This window comes from Carlito syrichta, unplaced genomic scaffold (genome assembly GCF_000164805.1).
Source record: "Carlito syrichta isolate Samal-C Ts95f unplaced genomic scaffold, Tarsius_syrichta-2.0.1 Scaffold58783, whole genome shotgun sequence".
Taxonomy (NCBI): Eukaryota; Metazoa; Chordata; class Mammalia; order Primates; family Tarsiidae; genus Carlito; species Carlito syrichta.
Window position 1 is genome coordinate 135,754 of NW_007002879.1, and position 23,283 is coordinate 159,036.

Here is a 23,283-nt window from a genome sequence, read left to right on the forward strand (position 1 = left end):
TTCCGGCTACTCGGAAGGCTGAGGCGGAAGGATCGCCGGAGCCCAGCAGGTCGAGGCTGCGGTGGCCGGGAGCAGCCACTGCACTCCAGTCTGGGCGACCGAGTGAGACTCCAACTCAAAAAAAAAAAAAAAAAAAAAAGAAGTAATTGTCTTCAAAGTAAAGACTTTAAAAAAAAAAGCAAAGATAAAAACACTATTTTTCCATGCCAATATCGAATTCATTAATTTAGGATACTGAATTGTTTTTTTATACTCAATAAAAATAAAAGTATAAGTGGAAACAGATCCAGGTTTTGTGAAGCTTGAAGCATACGTTTCAAGCTTCACAAATCAAAGTCTTCTTAAATCAAAGAATATAACAAGATAAATACAAAATTAGGTATGAATATGAGTATTTATTTTTAAAATTACAACTGATTATAATTTTTTTAAAACTGACTAATGCCATCTACATCACAAAATTGAGAAAATAAGCAAATTTTTTTTCTTAGCAATAAACTGACTCTAATACAAGAATATATAATACTCTGTAATAATTTATCTTTCTGGATGCATCCTTTTTTAAGCATTTCTTCATGTGAGGGACTCAAATGGTAATTTATTCTTTCCTCTAGCATGGCTAATTAAAAATTTGACTTTTATTATTGAAAATTAAGAAAAGTTTCTTTCATATTCACAACTCATTATTGGTGATGTCATGTAAATTATTAGAATTAATTGTCAAGTTTAGGAAGACCCTACCAAGTTTCTTCCACATAGGAACTTTAAAATTTGGGATCATTTCAGGTAATCTTGTACAATAACTAATAAAGGTTTTCATTCTAGTCATACTAAACTCTACTCCCAGGGAAAACCCAAACTTTATTAAGTAAATCAGGTGGCCTATGAATAAATTAAGGTTGATTTGTACTTACTTTTTGGAAGAAATGGAGAAAGATAAAGTCTTAGCTTAAGTGCACACAAGAATGAAATGTAAGATGAGAAATTGGAAACAGAGATGTTAATACTCAAAAGTAGGAGTGAAAGAATAGGGTTAGTGAAACAGGAAAGGAGGAAATCTAAGAAAAAAGGAGGCCCAGCTTTGGAAAATCTCTTAAGGCAGAGTAAGCAGAGAGCTGTTGGCAATGTGCAAAGAAAATATCCATCATAAGCCAGCCATGTCGGAGGTGATTCCGGTCACCAAGTATCTGCTACAGATGAGAATTTGGAAGGCAGAATAGTCTCTGTTCATGCTATAACTGAGACTTGGCTTCTTAACAGTTTCAGATTCCTTTTTCACTCTAATTTTTCTTGTCTACTTTGTTTAAACTCTATCCAGAAGTGTGTAGCCCTATAGAAAAAATTGAAAACTCCATATAATGGCACACAAACTTTTCAAACCTCATTTTTCTGCTACTATTTTATTCCATATTCCACTCATTACTAGGATTGCAAGAATTAAAAAATCAAAATATGGAACACCCAGAATTTTAGCACAAGTATATCTCAAATACTACCAAAATTTTTCACTAAAAAGTGAACTAACTCAGAAACAGAAAACCAAATACCACTTTTTCTCACTTATATAGCACAAAGATGGAAATACTAGATACTGGGGACACCAAAAAGGGAGGAGAAAGGAGGAGGGGTGCGGTTAGGATTTAGAAATTACCTATTGGGTACAATGTTCACTATCTAGGGAATGGACCACCTAAGACTCAATCCCCACCACACACAATATGTCCATGTAATAAACATTTACTTGTACCACTTGAATCTAAAATGTAAAAATGGAAAAAACTTTAAAAGTGTATTTATTGTTGATATGATATTCAAATTTAATTGGGCATTCTCTATTATTGTATTGTATTGTATTGGAGTTGAGTTGAGTTGAGTTGAGTTGAGTTGAGTTGAGTTGAGTTGTGGGGTATGAGTGAGGATTTGTTACATAAGTAGGCTGCATGCAGGTAGAGATTGGGATTTTGTCTAGCCTTCTCTCCTAGTGATAGCGGACCACGTATGCATTATGTTGTCACGTGCCACCTCCCTCGTCCTTCCCTTCCTTCCATAGCAGTGACATGCGACTGTAGATTCTACCCTTGTGCTAATGTAACTAGTGTTCAGGGTCCACTTATGAGTGAGAATATGTGGTACTCAATTCTTCATCTCTGTGATAGTTCACTTAGTACAATGGTCTCCAACTGCATCCAAGTTGGTGCAAAGACCATGATTTTCTTCTTCTTTATGGCTGCATAATAGTCCATCATGTATATGGACCACATTTTCTTTATCCAGTCCATTTTCAATGGACATCTGCATTGGTTCCATGTTTTTGCTACTGTGAATAGTGTGCCAATAAACATGCATGTGCAAGTGTCTTTTTTGTAGAGTGATTTATGTTCCTCTGGGTATATTCCCAGGAGAGGGATTGCTGTATCATATGGAAGCTCAATTTTTAGTTCTTTAAGAAATTGCCACGTTGTTTTCCATAGAGGTTTGACTAGTTTACATTCCCACAGTGTAACAGTGTCCCCTTTTCTCCACAGTTGTGCCAGCAGCTGTTGTTTTTTGACTTATTAATGACAGCCATCTTTATCAGAATTAGGTGGTATCTCATTGTAGTTTTGATTTACATTTCTCTGAGGCATCCTGTATTTATCTGGCAACCCTAGTCATAAGTAACTCCTGTTCCTTACACACCGTCAAGCTTGGGCAAACACAGCACCTTTTTTTGGGCTGCCCAGAATGGCCTTTATTAGTTCAACCATTAATTAACACACAACTCAAATGTGAAAACATCCTTCTCTTCTGCCACCTGTCTCCCCATTCTCCCTCTGGGAGATATAGGCCCTTCAGGCTCCATGCCTTCGGAATGCATTGTATCCATCTTTATCAGAGTATTCACCACTTGGTAATTGAATTATGTGTTTAAATATCTTAATTTTCTTTCAGTATTAGTGCTTACTGAAAGGAGGAATGATTTACCTAGCATAGCATTTGGCAAATAAAATAAGCTAAGTAATTTGTATTTTCACCATTAACCAATTAACCAGTTCAACAGCTTTTTAAATAATTGAAACCAATTTCAAAACTGTTTTGTTTTAATTCATGGTTCACCTGTGAAAAATACATAGATTAAATACAATCTGGAATTCTGAGTAGTTCATGTGAAAGTGGTGAATAAGATCATGTCTTCAGGTTTATAGTTCTAATTCCAGCTTCAATTCATACTGACAGTAGAAAAAGTCACCATATCTGTTGTTTAAGAATCGCATCACAATGACAAAGTAAAAAATGTCCATTCAACAGAGATGCTCTGATGGACTCCTGTGCAGGGGTTTCATAAAGCTCTCCTCTTCACTCACTGCCTCTGAGGAAAGAGTTGGAAATGAAGAAGCAAGTTAGAAGCAAGTTCTGTTTGCCTTTCAAAGGAAGATTGTTTTTCCTTTAGTTCACAGAAACTGTCAGATGCCATAAAACTGTGAAATGCCCCCAAGACTTGAGATACTCTACATTTTCCTAATTGATTCCTCAACATGGTGGTTCCCAAGACCTGAAAATAGCTGTGTCTCAGCTCTCTCTTGGAAACCAGAGACTAAAATGTTGCCACATCATCAAGAATGTAGCTGCAAACTTAGCCAGAGCCAGGAGATGAGCCCTACCGGCAAAACCCTTGGGCTGGACAAAATTGTTAGCCATTTGGTGTAGGTCATTGCACTAGGTCCATTACACAGGTTATCTGGCAGAAATCCCAGCTTTGGAGAAAAGAGGTTTAAATCCTGTAAATAAATGGCCGAAAAATCATAGCAGTTGATTGTGTTAAGCCTGTATCCAAATTTGCTTTGTTAGGCTCTATTATATTGCTCATTATCTTGCTGTGAAGAAAATTAAGCTTACATCTGCTTAGAGTGACAGGGTATCCTGTTGTCATGGGATTTTCCACATTTTAGGCCTATGTCACAAGCTCCCAATAAACCCCAAGAGAACATCTTTTGTGTTCGCAGGCATCCAGGTGTCAGGCAGAAACAGTCTTTGTCCCTTTTAAACTCAGTGACGAACTCAGGGCTATGTACATTGTTCTATTCTCTGTCAGAGACAAAATTTATTCATAGAACATTCAAGCTAGAAGGGACCTCAGAGCTAACTGAATCCAATCTTGCATTTTTCAGTTGAGGATGCGAAATCTAAATAGATTACTCAGTGAAGACCCCTGGATTACACAAATAGTGGAAGAGACAGTATTAGAAGTTGGGTTGCCTGACTTCCAGTTCTGTTAACTTTCCCCTATCTCACTCCAATATAGTATTGATGCAGCCCCCTAAATCTCTCTTCTCTTTGGTCACACGCCTTTCTTTCTCTTTCCTGTCTTCCATTACCCTGCCTATCCTTCCTTCAGGGGATGCCTCCTCCAAATTTCCTCATATGAGACCCAGAAATGTGTCTGTCCCCTTTCTTCCTTTCCCTTTCTCTTGCATGACAGTAACATTGTCCATGTGCAGTTATTCTGTTAAGTACCTCCCCCCTCAGACCAGAAGTTGATGAAAAGTAAGGTTGCAGCCGAGCTCGGTGGCTCAGTCTGTAATCCCGCGCCTTTGGGAGGCTGAGGTGAGTGGATTGCCTGAGCCTGAGGGTTCGAGACCCTCTTGGGCAGTGAGACCTCATCTCTACAATAAATCAAAAAATCAGCCAGGTGTGGTAGCGCATGCCTGTAATTCCGGCTACTGGGAAGGCTGAGGCGGAAGGATCGCCAGAGCCCAGCAGGTCGAGGCTGCGGTGGCCGGGAGCGGCCACTGCACTCCAGTCTGGGCGACAGAGTGAGACTCCAACTCAAAAAAAAAAAAAAGAAAGAAAAAGAAAAGTAAGGTTGCTGGTATGCAGTCTGGGGGTTGAAGAAGTTGGACAAGCAGTGATTTTCAGACAATACTGTAGAGCTCTGATTTCCTGCACAACGTGCTGGAGGACAGTTCCCAGAGTGCCTAGCATGAGAGCACCATTAAACATGGAGGCTAGAGATTAAGCAGATGGATTTGATACACGTAAGGTTGCGTTATCCCAATGAAGGAAATACATTGGGGACACCTTGTCTGAGGCAAGCTAATATTTGATGTCCCTTCATATGGTGTGCTTAAAATATTTGTTCAGTGGGGTAAGAAAAATTGATTTTATAGTAATAAAAGAAACCTCTTTACTTCTTAGTTTTTATTCAAATAAGGAACTTAGATGTGTGAAAAGTCACATGATTTTTTTACATATATGGATTGTCTATCATGTAATAGTTTTTTGCTATTCCTAACTGCACAGTATTATTCTATACCAGTGCTGTCCAAAAAAACAAAATATAATGTTAGCCACATATGTGATTTTAATCCTGGTAGCCACATTGAAATAGTAAAAATAAACAGGTGAAATTTGTTTTGATAATATATTTTATTTAACTCCCCAATGTATCTGTGGGGACATGGATTGTTTCCCCACTCCCCTTACTTCAGGAGCAACCCCTGCCCAAGGCTGGTCTCTGAAGGATATGGATACTCCCAGTAAAGAGTTATGGGGTGCAGGTAATTGAACAGAGTTGAAAGCAATGAGGTCATCACATGTAATCAACGTAATTGTAAACACGTGGTAGAAATTTGATGAACTGTCTTGCTGTATAGACACTTGGTGAATGGAATCACCTTGGACATGGCTGGCTTCTGGTGGTATTTTCTTTGCACATCGCCAACAGCTCTCTGCTTACTCTGCTTTAGGAGATTTTCCCAAAGCTGGGCATTGTTTATTTCTTGGGAATTTCCCCCTTTCTGGTTTCACTAATCCTATTCTTCCACTCCTACTTTTGAGTATTAACATCTCTGCTTCCAATTTCTCATCTGCCCCAAAGTGTGGTTTCTTTCAGAACTGACCCACTGACCCACATGATAGACCATTTTCTCAGCGACCATCCACCATCGGTGCCTCCTCTAAGGAGGCAAACCAACGTCTTTCCCTCCTGCCCCTGCCGGTGACTTCTTTGGAATCTATAAAAACCTTACATGCAAACCCTTTCAGCCTTGGGGTTGCTGCATTACAATGTGTAAATTTCAACATTGAAGTCAGTATAAAAATACTGCACTAACAATGTTGTGGTCAATGACAAACCACATATGTGGGGGTGATCTAATAGGATTATAATACCATATTTTATAGTAGTTTTTTTCTGTTTGGATACACAAACACTCACCATTGTTGCACAATTGCCTGCAGTATTCAGTGCAGTCCAATGCTGTGCAAGTTTATACTCTAGGAGCAATAGGCCATACCATAGAGCCTAGGTGTGTAGTAGGCTATATCTAAGTTTGTGTAAATATACTGTATGATGTTTGCACATCGATCTGATCTCCTAACAATGCATTTCTAGGAATGTATCCCTATCACAAAGTGAGGCATGACTGTATTATAATATCCTACATTCTTTTTTTCATGTTAAGTCTTTGAAATCTAGTGTGTATTTTTTTTACTTGCAGCCCACCTCTATTCCAAATAGCCACATTCCAGGTGCTCGGTATACACATCGAATGGCAAGCATATTGACTGGAAAAGTTCTGTGCTCAACAAGACTAGAAGTGATTTACAGCATATAATAATAGATTTTTCTAAATTTATTCTTGGCAAATAGTTTTCATTTTTAAAATTTTTTATTTTATCTTGCTGTTTTCTGAACCACATGACTTCTTGGGAAGCAAATTAAAATATATTTAAGTTAAATAATGATAGAGATAATTTGCTCTTGCTAAACGCCTACCACTTACACGATTCAAGTTCCAAATTTCAACTGACTGCAATTGCAAGCTTTAGCTAGCTGGTCCCACCAAGGTGGATGGCCCAGGTAAATGAGGTATTTGCATGTATTGGCTACAAACGTCCTCAAAACTGGCCAGGAGGCTTGTGGAATTTTAAAACTTTCCACTGGAGGGCGCTGTCTAGTGCATTTTCCAAGTTGCTTGAGTTAATGGATAACGGATCTAAACGTTTTTGTTTTTTGGTTTTTTTTGTTTGGTTTTTTTTTTTTGGTTTTCTCATAAAGTGAACCCCTGGTACTTCCCTCACCGTCCCATTCCTTAAAGCAGTTCTAGGAGACAGGCAGAGGAAAACTTAGACAGACTGAAGGTTGGGCTAGAACTCCTTGGTTACCTAGAGCGACAGCAAACTTTCTATAAAAGTCTTGATAATAGTTATTTTAGGCTTTGCAAGCCATGAGGTCTCTGCCATAACTAATCAGTGCTGCTGTTATAGTACAAAAGCAGCCATAATACTTAACAATACATAAAGGAATGTGCATGTACCATAACACTTTTTTATAGACACAAATTTGAATTTCATATAATAGTCATGGGTCACCTGTTTTTTAATTTTTTTCAATTATTTAAAATGTAAAAACCATTCTTAGCTCTGAAACTACAAAAACTAGGTGGTGGCTGGATTTGACACCTGAACCATAGTTCACTGTCAACCTACCTGTGACTCTAGTTGAAATGATAGCAACAATCCTGGCAGAAAACAGAGCTGTTTAGGCCTTTAGCTTCTGCCCTGATTTTTCACTGAGTCCAAATAAATCACTGTATTTCTTTTCTTCTTCATTTTTTTCTGTGTTCTCTTTTCCTGTTCTTTTCTGGCTAGCAGGAAGAGACCCACTCATCTCTGAGTTTTATTCACTTTCCTTGTAATGTCTGCACAACTAGTAAAGTTTCAACTTAATGTATGTCAAAGACATCTCCCACTGTTGTGTTCAAACCTAATAAACACCCTCCCTGAACATCACCATTTCCAAAAGTAGTTGTTCTATACTATATTATTGTTTACTTGCCAGTAAGATGAAAACTCACAAAGACACTGATTTTCTTCTTTGTTAAGCATGTTTCATTTAGTGGATAATACAATCTGCATTTGCTTAGTGGTATAAATAACAATAATGCCTCAATTTGCAACAATATGACTATTACATAGAGAAGAGATGAATGTGAGTTATGCGGCTTATGCTATTTGTTACAATTTTTAATCTTGATATTCATAAACATAACAATACAATGATTTCATTTTGATGAAGGCAAATAAATAGCACTCTTTTTCAGTGTGTTATCTTTTTGCTGTTGTTATTAAAGGATTCGTTTTGGAAAACTACAAGCATTCTAGCCAGAATATGTAGAGACTAAAAGCAGAAATTCATGGTTATGTCATCAAAATTGGCAAATTGGTACATGTATTTGAACACTCCTGAATTAATTATCTCCTAAAATATTTTGTTTAAAAAGCCATAAAGATTAACAAGTTTTTTAGATGCAGTCATATTAAAGTTAACTAGTGTAGTATGGCTTTTAGCACTGTCTGAGATAATACTTAAATTGTTGTTAGTTTCTTTTTGAGGTAGGATCTCACTATGTTTTCCAGGCTGGTCCCGAACTCTTGGACTCAAGTGATCCTCCTACTTCAGCCTCCTGAATAGGTAGAATTAATGGCACTCATGACCTTGCCCAGCTAAATTGTGGGTGTTGGGGTTTTTTTAATAGAACTTCTGAAATTGAAGATATGTGATCATGCAGTATATTTTTTCTTTTTTTCCCTAAAGTTCACATTCTGGAATATAGTGATTTATAAAACACTAAAAAGGAAAAGACTCTGTTCTTCTTTAAAAAATTATTGTTAAGAAAGCAAATTTTGACACTTTATGGCCTAACTCAATAAAAATCAAGATATTGTTATTTATTATGACTGTTGCTGCTTGGGTAAAATATACAGATCATGGCTTAGCTTTCCTCGATTTTTTATCAAACAAAATAAATGAATAAAAGAAGCCAACAAAAATTTTAAAACAATGTTTCTTAAGAAGCCAAAGGATCTTTTTCTATACCAGCCAGGCTGCTACTAAGATTCTTTAAGCAAATAAGATAAACAAGTTAATTTAAGAAACAGAGATGGAAGAATCGCTTGAGGACAGGATTTTGAGACCGACCAGGGCAACATAGTGAGACTCTATCTCTACAAAAAAAAAATTTTTTTAATTAGCCAGGCGTGGTGGTGTGTGCCTGTAGTCTCAGCTACCCAGAGGGCTGAGGCAGGAGGATAGCTTGAACCCATGAGGTCCAGGCTGCTGTGAGCCAAGATTGAAACACTGCATTCCTTCCTGAGCAACAGAACAAGACTCTGTCTCTTGAAAAAAAGATTTCTAGTGAGCATGAAAAGAGAGCCCCTATTTTAAAGTATGGCTAGGAGGGAGGGAGAGAGAAAAATATGGAGTTAATATGTAACAATGCATTCTGTGGTGTGTGTATGTGTCATATAAAATTACAATTTTAACTTCTTTTAGTTTTATTGTCCTCAGGGTTTAAACAATATGTAATCAAAATCACATTATGTAGTAAAGAGTGTGTGGGTAGGTGGAGAGTTAGGTGGGTATAAATCCCTATAAAATCCATTTTAGAAGATAAATGAGAGCTATTGAAGTTTGGGCAAATAAATTTCATCAATTCACTTCACTTGTTTAATGCCTCCAGGAGCTGTTACATGGCTTGTTACCTAACTTTAGGATAGGTTTGAATCAACGTGAGCAGTCAAAGAGTATTTTCTGTATACTATGTATATTATTAAGGATTATTTTACTGTGGTGTTAGCTGCTTATACTGCAAACTACGAAATTAATGAACAAGAATACTGCTCATGAACACCAAGGTTTATTGAAAAGCCAATATGGTTTTAGTGTGATAATAAGGGCAGTGTTCTCCAAGGACTGCAGACTTATTTATTGTACATCAAATTTTACTGACTTTGAAATCCTGGTAGAAATGTTCATTTACCTCATCATGTATTATGTGTTTGAGATCGTTAGCAACAATAACAAAATCCATGTGTTGTAATGAAGTGGTTATGCAATAAAACTAATATACATTGTGATTTGATACATGACACGTCACTATTATAATCACTTAAAACTGGAAGCAATTCAAGAAATATAGATCTATAAACATTGTAGGTAAAATCCACATACTTTGAAAATGAAATCTGATTACTTTTAAAATAAAATTTCAGTAGCTATGCCATTGGGGGCTGACTGTCTCCAAAATGAATTTTAATTAGTCACTTTAAAATTGTGTATGGATTTATAATTTTTAAATGCCTGGTGACATATAACCATAATGTGTTTTTCAGTTTTATATTCATTATTATTTTATTAAATTTCCAGAGGGAAAGAAAATAAATGACCTCCTAGTGAAGGATATTTTACCATGAGACCAGTTGTTAAAAAAAAAATAATAGAGTGTTGTGCCTGGAAATATATCTGTCCTAAGTCTGATTCTGTAATGGCTTTAATTTATTGAGGTTGAAAATATGTGAGGCAAAATGAGGTCTCCAAATATTCTATACCACATGTGTTTTATCCAAAGAAGATAATGGTTTATATGAATTATTTAATTGGCATTACTAAATTTTGGAAAGGTTTTTATTTTATTTTGGTTGGTAGCAAGGAAGCGTTGGTTTAAAGTGCATTCTGACTGCACTGTTATTTATCTTTTTTCAAGGTGGAGGGATGTTGGCATTGGAAGCTCATACTTAACCATAGAATAGTTACCTTCAATCAACTAATAAAGCAATAAATTTATAGATAGTATATAGGGCAGTGGTTGGGAAAAAAACAGTTAGTAGGTAGTATATTCACTGACTTAATTGCATGGATGTCACTGCCAATGTTGTAAGTAATAACTATTTAGTCCTGTCTCCAGCCCCATGATACATGACATCAATGTAGCTGACAGAAAATGTCAAAAATTGAGCCTTCTACATGTGTCCCTTAGTCTCTTGACTGACTAGATCCTACCCTCTTATACTCCTGTGTTACTCAAATCAAATTTTACCAGTCCAGCTGCCAAACAAGCCTTGTTCAGGCTGTTCTACTGAATTTGGATATTCACAGTATACTAAAATGATCAACAGAGTTAGAAATGTCATATGGGAGAACATAAGCACATTCAAGAGAGTTGTCCTTTTCATCCTGTTTTACCTTCTCTTTTCTGTGGTTTATTAGCAAATGATTGATTGGTTTGTGTGTTTATTCATTCAGCAAATACTATCCTATATAAGAGAAGGTGCTAAGAGTATACAAAGATGTAAAATTCAATTGTAGCTCTGTGTGTGTGTGTGTGTTGTGTGTATGTGTTGTGTGTGTGTGTGTGTGTGTGTGTGTGTGTGTGTGTGTGTGTTAGGATTTTGTGGAAGAGGCAAGGGATGAAGGCACAAGTTAGAAAAGAATAGTAAAATAAAGAAAAAAAGCAATAACTGACAGGGTCTAATGAAGTAGCCCAGATAATAAATGCTACAGAGCTTATTAGAAAGAATAGTTATTTTCATCCAGAAGGATCAGGCAATCTTCTCTAAGGAGGTGACATTTTCATTTACCAAAACACGAAGGATCAGGAAAGGTTATATATGTGTCAGTTAGGAAAAAGAGACTTTTTTAAGTGAAAAGAAGACATTTTAATGGCAGCGTAGACAATGACAGAGGAACAGACCAAAGTAAAGTGTTATGTTATTTTTAAAATCTGAAGAATGAAAGATCGCCTAGTTTGAATTATCATTTTTATTGTTCCTAGTGAAGTTAAACAATTTTAATACTTAGGTCAGTTGTTGTCCTTTCATGATTCATCTATTCCTTATCTTTTTTTTTTTTTCTGTAGAGATGAGGTCTCGAACCCCTGGGCTCAGGCAATCCTTTCATCTTTGCCTTCCAAAGTGCTGAGATTACAGGCGTGAGCCATCACATCTGGCGTCCTTTTTTTCCATTAAGCGTTTTTGGTTTTTTTTCCTGTTGATGTTTGAGAGTGTTTTCTTCAGTGTCTGTGAAATTGTGAGGGCAACCCAAAAAAAATCCCCAGAATTATTTTTTGAAGAGCAGACCCCTTGTAGCACAGGATCCCCACTAGTAAGTATTCTAGGAGTCCATCGGCATCATTGCACCAACTATGGGTGTTATGAGAGGCTGCATTCTGCTTCAGTACATTTTTAAAAAATTCTTTCAATGCGTTTGCCCATTTCATAATGGGTGATTTACAAGCACACCTGCCCACACTAAGCTGAGTGTTCAGCAGGTTTTGACCAAAAACAGCATGACCCTCATGTTCCATACTCCCTAGTCACTCAATTTCACCCCAAGTGACATTTTTTTGTTTGTTTCCCTGATGAAAAAAAAATCCTCAGAGGGAAACGTTTTGCTGATATGGAAGAAATGAAACAAAAAAATGGCAGGAATACCAAAAGGCATCAAAATGGATGAGTTCAAAAACTGTTTTGAGTAGTGGGAAATAATGTCTCGATAAATGCATTGCCTCAGATGGAGAGTACTTCGAAAGTGATTGAAGTTTAAACGTGTAAGAATAAAAATACAAAAATATTTAGTAAATAAACTCCATTTTGAGGGGTCCCCCCTTGTATATCTTGAGTATCAAAAAGGTGGGTTGCTTTTGCTTTTTTCTTTTGCTTGTTTGATTTTATTATGTAAAGAAATTTTATATTGCTATGAATTTTTCTATTCATGGCTTTTAAATTAAAATTTAGCTTTTAAATTAATACTGTAAGAACATTCATTTATATTTTCATTATTTTTATAGCCCTATTTTTCACATCTAAAATTTCATTTACCTAGTATTTAGATTGGAATTGTATGAGTTAGGAAATTAAAATTAAGTTTAAATTCAATCAAGTGCCACTTATGTTTTTAACTATAAAAGATTCAGAATTTAGCGTTTACTTTAAGTTATTTGGAAATAACGGGAAATTATCATGCAAATTGCTACTTATTATAATTAACAATTATTTATTTTTATTTTAATCATTATAACAACTTATTTTATCTATGACTCCACTATAAAATAAATGATAAGTCTACCCAAATATAAAACTTACTTATTATAGGTATATGAAAATCATTCACTCATGATTTTGGATTAATTAGAATCCAAAATTTAATTAATAAACAATCTAGCTTAATTTCTAGTCTCTAACAAATAAAATTAACAAATAGCAAATAGTATTTTTTGTTTTCAAAATATATTATAAAGCTGGGTTCGGTGGCTCAGCCTGTAATCCCGCGCCTTTGGGAGGCTGAGGTGAGTGGATTGCCTGAGCCCGCGGGTTCGAGACCTGCCTGGGCAGCGAGACCTCATCTCTACAATAAATCAAAAAATCAGCCGGGCGTGGTAGCGCGTGCCTGTAATTCCGGCTACTCGGAAGGCTGAGGCGGAAGGATCGCCGGAGCCCAGCGGGCGAGGCTGCGGTGGCCGGGAGCGGCCACTACACTCCAGTCTGGGCGACAGAGTGAGACTCCAACTCAAAAAAAAAAAAAAAAAAATATATATATATATATTATATGCATGCATTTCATTTATATTATTTCTTATTGAAGTGGACTTCTAAATGTGTATCTCTTTAATGATAATGAGTATTAAGGTATAGGTTGTTACCACAAAAATAAAAAGTTGTAAAAAGTATGAGTTCAAATATTTCCATTTATCAAGTAATACTTTAGATTTTGAAAGATAGTGAAAAATATGTTTTGAGAGAGAAGAAAGAAGAGTCAAATTTGGAGTCTGGAAACCCTGGATGTTTACTGTCACATTTTTCACATTCTAGTGTCCTTAAAAACATCCTTTATCTTGTTGGCCCTTAATTTCCTCATTTGTTAATTGTAGAAAATAATACATAAGAATACGATAGGGCCTAGTTGCTCACACCTGTAATCTTAGCACTTTAGGAGGCCTAGGCCGGAGCATTGCTTGAGCCCAAGAGTTGGTGACCAGTTTAGGCAACAGAGTGAGACCCTGTCTCTACAAAAAATTAAAAAAATTAGCCAGGCATGGTGGCACATACCTATAACTCCAACTTCTGAGGAAACTGAAGTGGAAGAATCACGTGAGCTCAGGAGTTCAAGGCTGCAGTGAGCTGTGATTGTGCCACTGCAACTCCAGCCTGGGTGACAGAGTGAGACTTCCAATTCAAATAATAATAATAGTAATTTTATTGTTGCTAAAATTTTGAAGGGATAGTCACCCAACCAGCACTATTTTTTATTTTTATTTAGCATTTAAAATATAGACAAATAATATTTTGTGTGATAACTTTAAAAAGGACAAAACTATTCAAATGAAATAAAAATTATATTTAGATGATAATACCCTTAAAACTCACAGTTAATAAATTGGTTCACATACTTGCAAATGCACATATGTGTATTTATGTGCAAATTGTTAAAAAAATTATGACCAAAACTGGTATATAGTTATGGTGTACAATGTGATTGTTTGAATGGTGTATACATTGTAGAAGGATAAATCAAGCAGTATAACATATTAATTACGTCACATACTGAATTTTTGTGGTGAGAACACTTAAAATCTACTTTCAGTTAATTTTCAAGTATACATTATTGCTATTAACAGTTCACCATGTGATTTCCAGAATTATTCCTCCAGTCTAATTGAAATTTTGAGTTATTTGATAAATATCTCCTCAATCTCACCCATCCCCCAGGATCAGATATTCACCATTTTTCTCCCTTTGAGTTAAACTTTTTTAGATTTCAATCATAGAGTGCACTTCCACAAACCTAGATGGTAGTGTCTACTACACACCTAGGCTGTATGGTACAGTCTATTGCTCTTTAGGCAGCAGTGTTTTTAGACTTGGATTTTTTGCCAGTGCAACAGATGAATTTCCAATTTTTGTTTCTCTCATTATGACCAAGGCTAAGATTCAGTTCGTGTGTTTAAAATAATTTGTATTTCTATCTCTGTTAGCTGTCCTTATATTTTGTCCAATTTTCTTTTGAGTTGCTGGCCTTTTTCTTATTAATTTGCAGAAGCTCTTTTTTTTTGTTAGGAAATTAGTCTATCACTTGATATATCATCATTTGGTATACTTAGGATACAAACCTGTACAGCATGTGACTATACTGATTATTGTAGGCAGTTGGAACACAATGGTCAGCATGTATGTCTTTAAACATCCAAACATAGAAAATGTATAATAAAAATATGGTATAGCAATTTAAAAAGGTACACCTGTATAGAAAACATATCATGATGGAACTTGCAGTGGGTGTGTTGGAAGTGAATATGAAGACCTATGACTTTATAAACACTATACACTTTGGCTATACTAAATTTATAAAAACATATTGTTCTTTATTCAATAATAAATTAACCTTAGCTTAAGGGGACTTTTAACTTTATAAATGTTTTAATATTTTTAACTTTTTGAATCTTTTGTAATAACACTTAGTTTAAAACACAAATAGTTTTATATTCTTTTTCTATAAGCTTCTCATTCTTATTTTACTTTTTAAACACTTTTGTTAAAAACTGAGACACAACATACACATAAGCCTAAGTTTACACAAGGCCAGGATAAATAGCACTGTCTTCCACCTCCACATCTTGTCCTACTGGAAGGTCTTGTGGGAGAATAACACGCATGGAGCTGTCATCTCCTATGATAACAATGCCTTTCTTCTGGAACACCTCCTGAATGACCTGCCTGAGGCTGTTTTACAGTTAACTTTTTTGTTATAAGTTGAAAGAGTACATTCTAAAATAATGATAAAAAGTATAGCATAGTAAATACATAATTTACTATCATTAGCATGTATTCTGTACTATACATAAATATATGTGCTGCACTTCTATTCAGCTGACAGTTTAATAGGTTGTTAACACCAGCAACACCACAAACACTTGAGTAATGCATGGCGCTGTGATGTCACTAGGTGATAGGAATTTTTCAGCTCCATAATAATCTCATGGACCACCGTCAGTCCTTCATTGCCTGAAACATCATTATGTGATGAATGACTATATAGTAATCTGTGCTCCAACAAACCTCATAAGATTAATTTTCCAGAACTTTGACAAATATCTTTTACAGAAACCAATACATTAGGTAAATGATGGCATATCATTGCTGTTTTAATTTAAATTTCATTGATTGCTTAGTGTTTGGATATCTTCTTGTTTACTGACAGTTTGTATTTTTGTTAATTTCTTGTCTATGTACTTTAGCCAGTTTTTCAGTAGATTCTCTGTGTTATTCATACACTGAAATATATTTTTATAGAGTAAAACTTTCCTTTTGTCTGATAGATGCTGCAAATATTTAGTTGTCCTTCATTTTCTTTTTGGTTATTGGCTTTAATTTCTATATGAAAAGTAACAATATTATATTTAATCATTTTATACACTTTTTTGCTTTTTATCAGCTTCCCCACAACAATATTTTATTTTCATTCTCATATTATTTTATGCTAAATACTTTGATTTCTTCATAATTTTATGTAAGTTACAAAGTCAATATTTAATATTTTTATTTCTGAAACAGATACCTCTGTTTACCTTAATATTATAACTTCTGCACGTTTGAAATTAACACTTAGAAATTGAAACAATAAGGAAGCTAATCTTGTGTAAAATTAGGTCAAGATTTGGTTACATACTAAATTAACACATAAGGAAGCTGAATGTGTTTGTTTTCTTTCACCACAGGTAACATGTATGAAGAGCATGGTTTTATAATATATATAAAGATTACTAGAAAAAGACTGCATTTTATCAACCAAGTGTTTGTCTCTATATTTTGATGTGAATGTGAAATAGTAAATATAAAACTAAATTATTTTAAAACATAGAAACTAATACAAAATGTATTCTTATTCCATATTATAAATTACTCACACCTGTCATATTTTCCATGGACTATTTGGAATAATCCATCAACTCCTAGAGACTGTTTCTAACTGAGAGAGAGCACAAAATATATGTGACAGAAGTTCTTGATTCCATAGGGAATTCATCAGAGCAGTTTTAACTGATGGCTTTAGATACATTATATCCTATTAGTTATTAATATAATAAGTCCTTATTTGAAAATATGTACAAAGTGTAATTTTAACCAATATTTTGTAGCAAAAAAGAAAAACAAGTACAGTAGTTTTCCTTATTAATTAACTTATTTTTTGCAAAAGTAATGCATTTACATTGTTCAAAAATTTTAAAGTACAGTGAAAAATCTCCCACCTCACTCACCATCTGCTACACTCAACAAGCATTGACTTTAGTTCTGGAAATAAATCTATAAAATTAATTTCTAAGAGTAAAAATTCTGGGTCATAGGTTATATGCATTTGATAGATATCACAAAACTGTCTTCCACACGGGGTGCACCAATATACACATTTGACCAGCCATATAGAAGAGTCTGTAATTTCCCACAGCCTTGGCAGCAGTGTTTTCAGACTTGGATTTTTGTCAGTGCAATAGATGAATTTCCAATTTCATTTCTCTCATTATGACCAAGGCTAAGCTTCATTCAGTTCATTTGTTTAAAATCACTTGCATTTCTATTTCTGTTAGCTGTCCTTATCTTTTGTCCAATTTTCTTTTGAGTTGTTGGCCTTTTTCTTATTAATTTGCAGAAGCTCTTTTTTGTGTTAGGAAAATTAGTCCATCATTTCACAATTCTTTTTTTTACAGTTGTTCATTTGTCTTTGACTTTGCCTGTGGCTTTCTTGGTCATGCAAATGCGTCTGATTTTTATGTAGTCTAGTTTACCAATTTTTGGAACATTAATTAAAGCTGTTTAACATGAGGAAAAAATTTACATTTTTATGCAGTTGACGATTCCGGACATACATTGCTTCTTACACCAAACAAAAATTTTAATCTTGAATTTGGAAATTATCTTAAATTCAACAGAATTGTGCTGAAAGTCTGTCATGTGTAGGAATCCAGCTTGTCCAGAAATTAGACATCAGTGACAGAGGTCAATATAAATAACAGGTTAAGTAGTGGAGATAGATATTATGATAGGGAAGAACAAGGTCTGTGAGGATATACCTAATGTGATATCAAAATTAAGCTGAAAACTTAGTGTCGTTATAAGCTATCATTTCATTATTATAGATATTAGTTACATCTGACTCATTGTTTTCTACGAGGAATTGTTCTTCTTCTATATCCAGGAAAGGATAGGTTGGGAGGATGATAAGGAAACCAACAATCTTAGTTTAATGCCATACATATTTCTATGCTTACACATGAAGCCTAAATGAAATGGGAACAATTTCATGATCAGATAAAAAGGAGTTCATAGCTCACTTTTGTAGATTTTAGGAAAATATGATGGTTATTATCTCCACTAGCTTCAGAATCTAGAGGCTCTTAGACGCTGTTAGTTGAAGCTGTAAAATGCTTTTTACATATACTTGTGAGTAGAAAATGATCCAATAAAAATAAAATGTTTAGTTACCTCCCTTTAAATGCTAGAAAAATAGGTTGAGGGCATTATTAGATCATGTATTATAGACATAGAATTACATTTCTGATATAGCCTCTCTCTGTCTTTCTCTGCTCACCTCTCTCCTTCACACAATACACACACACACACACACACACACACACACACACTTCAGCACCACAGATGTAGTTATGGATTTGAACTCACAAAACACAAATAGGCAGGCCTAATTCATCTTATACAATATTTACTTGGCATTATAGCAGGATACAAGTCACGCAAGGAGAACAGCATCATGATCCACTATTTGTGGACAAACATTCCATGCTACCTGAGCACTATGCTTCCTTTGCTTCTTTGGCCCCACCTCCACCCACACACAATAAAAGGCTTTTAGGAATGAGAGGCAAGATAAGTGCAGGTCACCTTAAATAGGCAAAACCACCTCTACGTCCCATCAATCTTTCATACCACAGCAGTCACATAGACCCAAGGCTTGTATACTGGTTCACAGCTCCTCCAATCGTGTGTAGTTCCACACAACAAACGCAGGTCCAGCATTTCCCATTTATCTTAAAGTTATTGTTTCCTAGGAAACAGTGCTGTGGGAGACTAGGGTCAAGCCCCAGCCTGGCCTGTGACCTCTCAATCTGCATTTAACCCTTTACTCATGCACTCCAATGCATTTTACACAATATGTATGAATGTATTTACAAGATATTTCAATGTACATATTGTTTACATAGAATAAGGTCTTGTTTAATATTCTTTTTCCTATGAATTAATTGATTATTTTGTTCATCAGTATTTCTTTTTCACCTTATAACTCTTGTGTCCAATAGAAGAATGTAATGTTCATTAGTGAGTTCTTTAAAAAGTATCTAAAATAACAAACATATGAAAAAATTCTCAGCTTCACAAATCATCAGAGAAATGCAAATCAAGACTACAATGAGGTACCGCCTCACACGAGTCAGGATGACTATCATTAAAACATCAAATAAAAAACAACAGGTGTTGGCAAGGCTGCAGAGAAAGGGTATGCTCCTACACTGTCAGTGGGAATGTAAGCTAGTTCCACCATTTGGGTCAGTAGTATGGCATTTTCTCAAAGAATTAAAAATTGAACTATCATATAATCCAACAATCCCACTGGTATTATACTCAGAGGAACATAAGCCACTCTACCAAAAAGACACCTACACATATATTCACTGCATCACTATTCACAATAGCAAAAACATGGAAGCAGCCCAGATGTCCTTTGAAAGTGGACCGGATAAGGAAAATGTGGTACATATACACAATGGAAAACCATGCAACCATAAAGAAGAACAAAATCATGTCCTTTGCAGCAGCACAGATGCATCTGGAAACCATCAATCTAAGTGAACTATCAAAGAAACAAATAACTGAATACCACATGTTTTCACTTATCAACTAGCCCCCAACATAAAACAACTGATGGTAGGCGCTGCTAGAAGCCCAGACCTCACCTGCATGAAATTTACTTATGTAGCAAATCCGCACATGTACACCACAACTCTAAAATAAAAATAAATTAATTAATAATAGAATGGTGTGAAAAAAATCCAAAGAGTAATTTTTAAAGTATCTAAAACAATTGTTTCAAAGTTTGTGGCATTGCGTGAACGATGCACTAGGAGATCAATATATTTACCTAATTTGCTTTTTAAATATTCTCTATTTTTCATAACATCATGGTAATATGTAATCGATGTATATTATAACATTTTATTTATATTACAATGTAATATATTTATATTAGAATGGTATTATTAATAATATAATGAAGAGCTGTCATTTTGAGTTTACGTTATTTATTCTGAGGGAGTGTACTGGTTTTAACCCTTGATATTCTGAAGAAAATAGCTTTATTCTTCTTTATCTTGGCTCTTAATTTGAGCTTAAGCAATAATCACTAATATGTAATGACTTTATTACCATTCAATATTATGACTAGTATTGCCCTGTGCTATTTTCATGGATTACTTTACTTAGTCCTTACGGTAACCCTACGAAGCAGGTGTGGTCATTGTCCCCAATCTATAGAGGAGACATTGAAAAAGAAAACCTGGCCAAAATGTTAGGCAGGCGCTAGATTCAGGATTTAAATTCCAGCAGGCTAATTCTAGACCCAATAATGTTTAACCCCATGTTCTACGTTTTCCTAAGCTATCTGATGGTTTCCAACCCCATTATCAACAACTATGTATAAAATTTGGATAACAGTACCTATATCATAGGGTTTTGGGGTGGATTAAATAAGACAGTAAATTTGAAACTTCCAAGCATGATGTTTGATATATATTAAGCCCTTAATAAAAATAACCTATAATCATTCTGTTATATTCTACTCCAGTCCATATGTTCTTTTTACTTTTCATCCCAGTCATTTGCTTATGTTTATTTGATTACACTAGGGCTCACAACTATAACTTGCAAAAATGCATACCTCACGAGTTTTCCTCTTGCATAAAAAGGTTTTCTTTTACAATTTTCCTTAACAAAAAAGAAATGTAGGACAAAGTATAGTGAAAGAAATGATTGTTATTCGAGCAAAAATTGTAATTCAATTTGGTTTTAATTTTAGAATGCTCTTTGAATATAAATCACTAATTTGGGGTTAAGAATACCTGTGTTATGTATCTTGGAACTAATGCTGAATAACTTGGCTTATTCATTTTTATAACTGCAAAGGCAATGTGTCTGGCATATAATATACAACACACCATTATGTTTAGTAAGTTAGTGGATAAAGGAATAATGTACTCCTTTACTTTTATCTGTTATAGTTGGGTATACATTTGTGTAAGATGTGTGTTTTGAATCTCCAAAAAGGCATTAGTGTATTTAAAACACAGAATTTTTAGAGAGCATTAATAAATTACTTCTAATCCATTAATTATATCCTAACATGTAACATATGTAATTGATATCATGCAGTTAAAATGACCAAAATAAGTAAAATTAAATAATGTTTCATGACAAATAACTTTTGAAAACAATTTTTTCTTTTCTTATTTATATGATGAGAATCATTTGCCTTCTGAAAATTTAATTTTCTTTCAGGTTTCTAGAGCTTTACCTGAGAAACAAGGAGAAATTGAAGCTCATATTAAAGACCTTGGGCAGCTTGAAAAAAAGTTTGAAGATCTTGAAGAGCAGTTGAATAATCTGCTTCTGTGGCTGTCTCCTATTAGGAATCAGTTGGAAATTTACAACCAACCAAATCAAACAGCATCATTTGACATTAAGGTAGGAATTTTTCACTTTAAATATTGTTTTCTAAAAGAATGACAATATCACCGAACTAAGTTTTTCATTTATTATTATTGTTAAAGAAAAAAGTATTATTTTTTAAAGCACAGTATGGAAGACTTTATTCAGTATCATCACAATAGCCACAGGGACCACTGCAACATGGTCTTGCAGTGGGGGAAAGAGAATGGGCTCAACTCCAAATACAGTATGGGCAATTAGGAATTTATAACCATGGATCAGGGTGGGGTTATTGAATGGAAAATTACTAAGAGAAAACATCAGGGGTGACATGTATTCTGGCTAATCCAACCTTGCTGAAGACAGGAAAGGGTGATCGTATATCACCTGAGGGATGATGGTAGGTGAGAAACCCAATCAGATAACAAGGATTCCAACCCCAAGCAGAGTTGAAATCTCTGTTAGAATTTCTTATAAACCTCTATGTCCATTTCCTGTTGATTTTGTATATTGACTTACACTTTCATTTTAGGTACCTTAATATCTCATTACACTTTTCTTTGAGTGCAAAGGCATCTTTTTATTTGTCTTTGCTCCCCACTCAAAGCCCCACACCCCTAGTCCAGGGCCTAGTATATGATTGTTACTTGTAAGTGTTTTTAGTCACTGAATAAGGATGGTACCAAGTCATTCAGAATGATGTAGAGACGCTGCAGGTCATCCTAGAGTTTCAGACAAACCTGCCGATTGTACACCACAATCTCCCTTTTTAGTGTCTCTGTACATGTTGATTATTCCTGTATTTTCTCTCTTCCCAGGAGCTAATTCCAAAGACTTGTCCCAACATGCCACTCTGCTTTGCATCTCCTTATGGGCCAAAACCCTTAAGGAACCAATCCGATAAGCCGATTCAATAGAAAACACAACCTATTAATAAAATGTAGGGCAACAACAGACTAAAAAAGATCAGTAACATCTTTGGGTAAAGTTTTCCTTTTAATTCATTGACTCAAATTGTTAAATTTATTTACTTCCCAGAATTATAAAACCTCACATTTTAATCTCATTTAGTTTCCGTTTAGCTAGATGAGCAGTCAGAGATTAAAAAAGAAGAAGTTTGAGAATATTCTAGAGAAGAGAAAATGAACGTTTGGGGATGATGGGCTTAAGTGAGAACACGGCTGTAGAGAGAGGTTGGCTATAACTACAATAACTCCACTACATTTACCTTACTTCTTCCTGGCATTCATACCCACTATTAGGATAGCTACCTCTCAAGAGCAGATGGCATTTTGTAGACATCATTTCACCAGTTCAAAACCCAACCTGCTCAACAAGTGACATGGCCTTGGATTCAGCCTGACAATTAAACTCATGAGTCACAATAGGTTTTACCCAGTAAAAAATTTAGTTAGCTTTGATAAAGTATACAGGATGAGGGATAACAGCTTGCACATTAATGTCACAGCAGAGGTCTTATACAAAGACATGGCTCCCAGTCACCTGCACTTGAGTCATGCACGGTCATAAGGAGCAAGACAGAGTGAGTACAAAGCATATCATCAACACAGAGAAGTCATCAGTTCCAGAATCCTTTCAATTTTTCCACCTAGTTAGTACATAGTGTTCGCACAGGTATTTGCCTAGGTCCTATTCAGCAGTGCAACTACGTCTCATCAATACTGATTTTTCATTACTCAATAAGCAATCCCAACCAGAAAGTACAGTTACTTGACCCACTGCACAATAACCTCAACA

At 35.1% G+C, this 23,283-nt stretch overlaps 1 protein-coding gene across 1 annotated transcript in view; it reads left to right on the plus strand.

The window, feature by feature from the left end:
• The window catches only part of LOC103251561 (dystrophin-like), a gene marked incomplete at both ends in the record, with an annotated part of 504,158 nt that overhangs the window by 73,945 nt on the left and 406,930 nt on the right, over window positions 1-23,283 (plus strand). Inside the window, one exon of the mRNA XM_008050158.1 lies at window positions 21,376-21,561. Within this exon, the coding sequence (XP_008048349.1) occupies window positions 21,376-21,561 (186 nt within the window). The remainder of the gene's footprint in view (window positions 1-21,375; window positions 21,562-23,283) is intronic.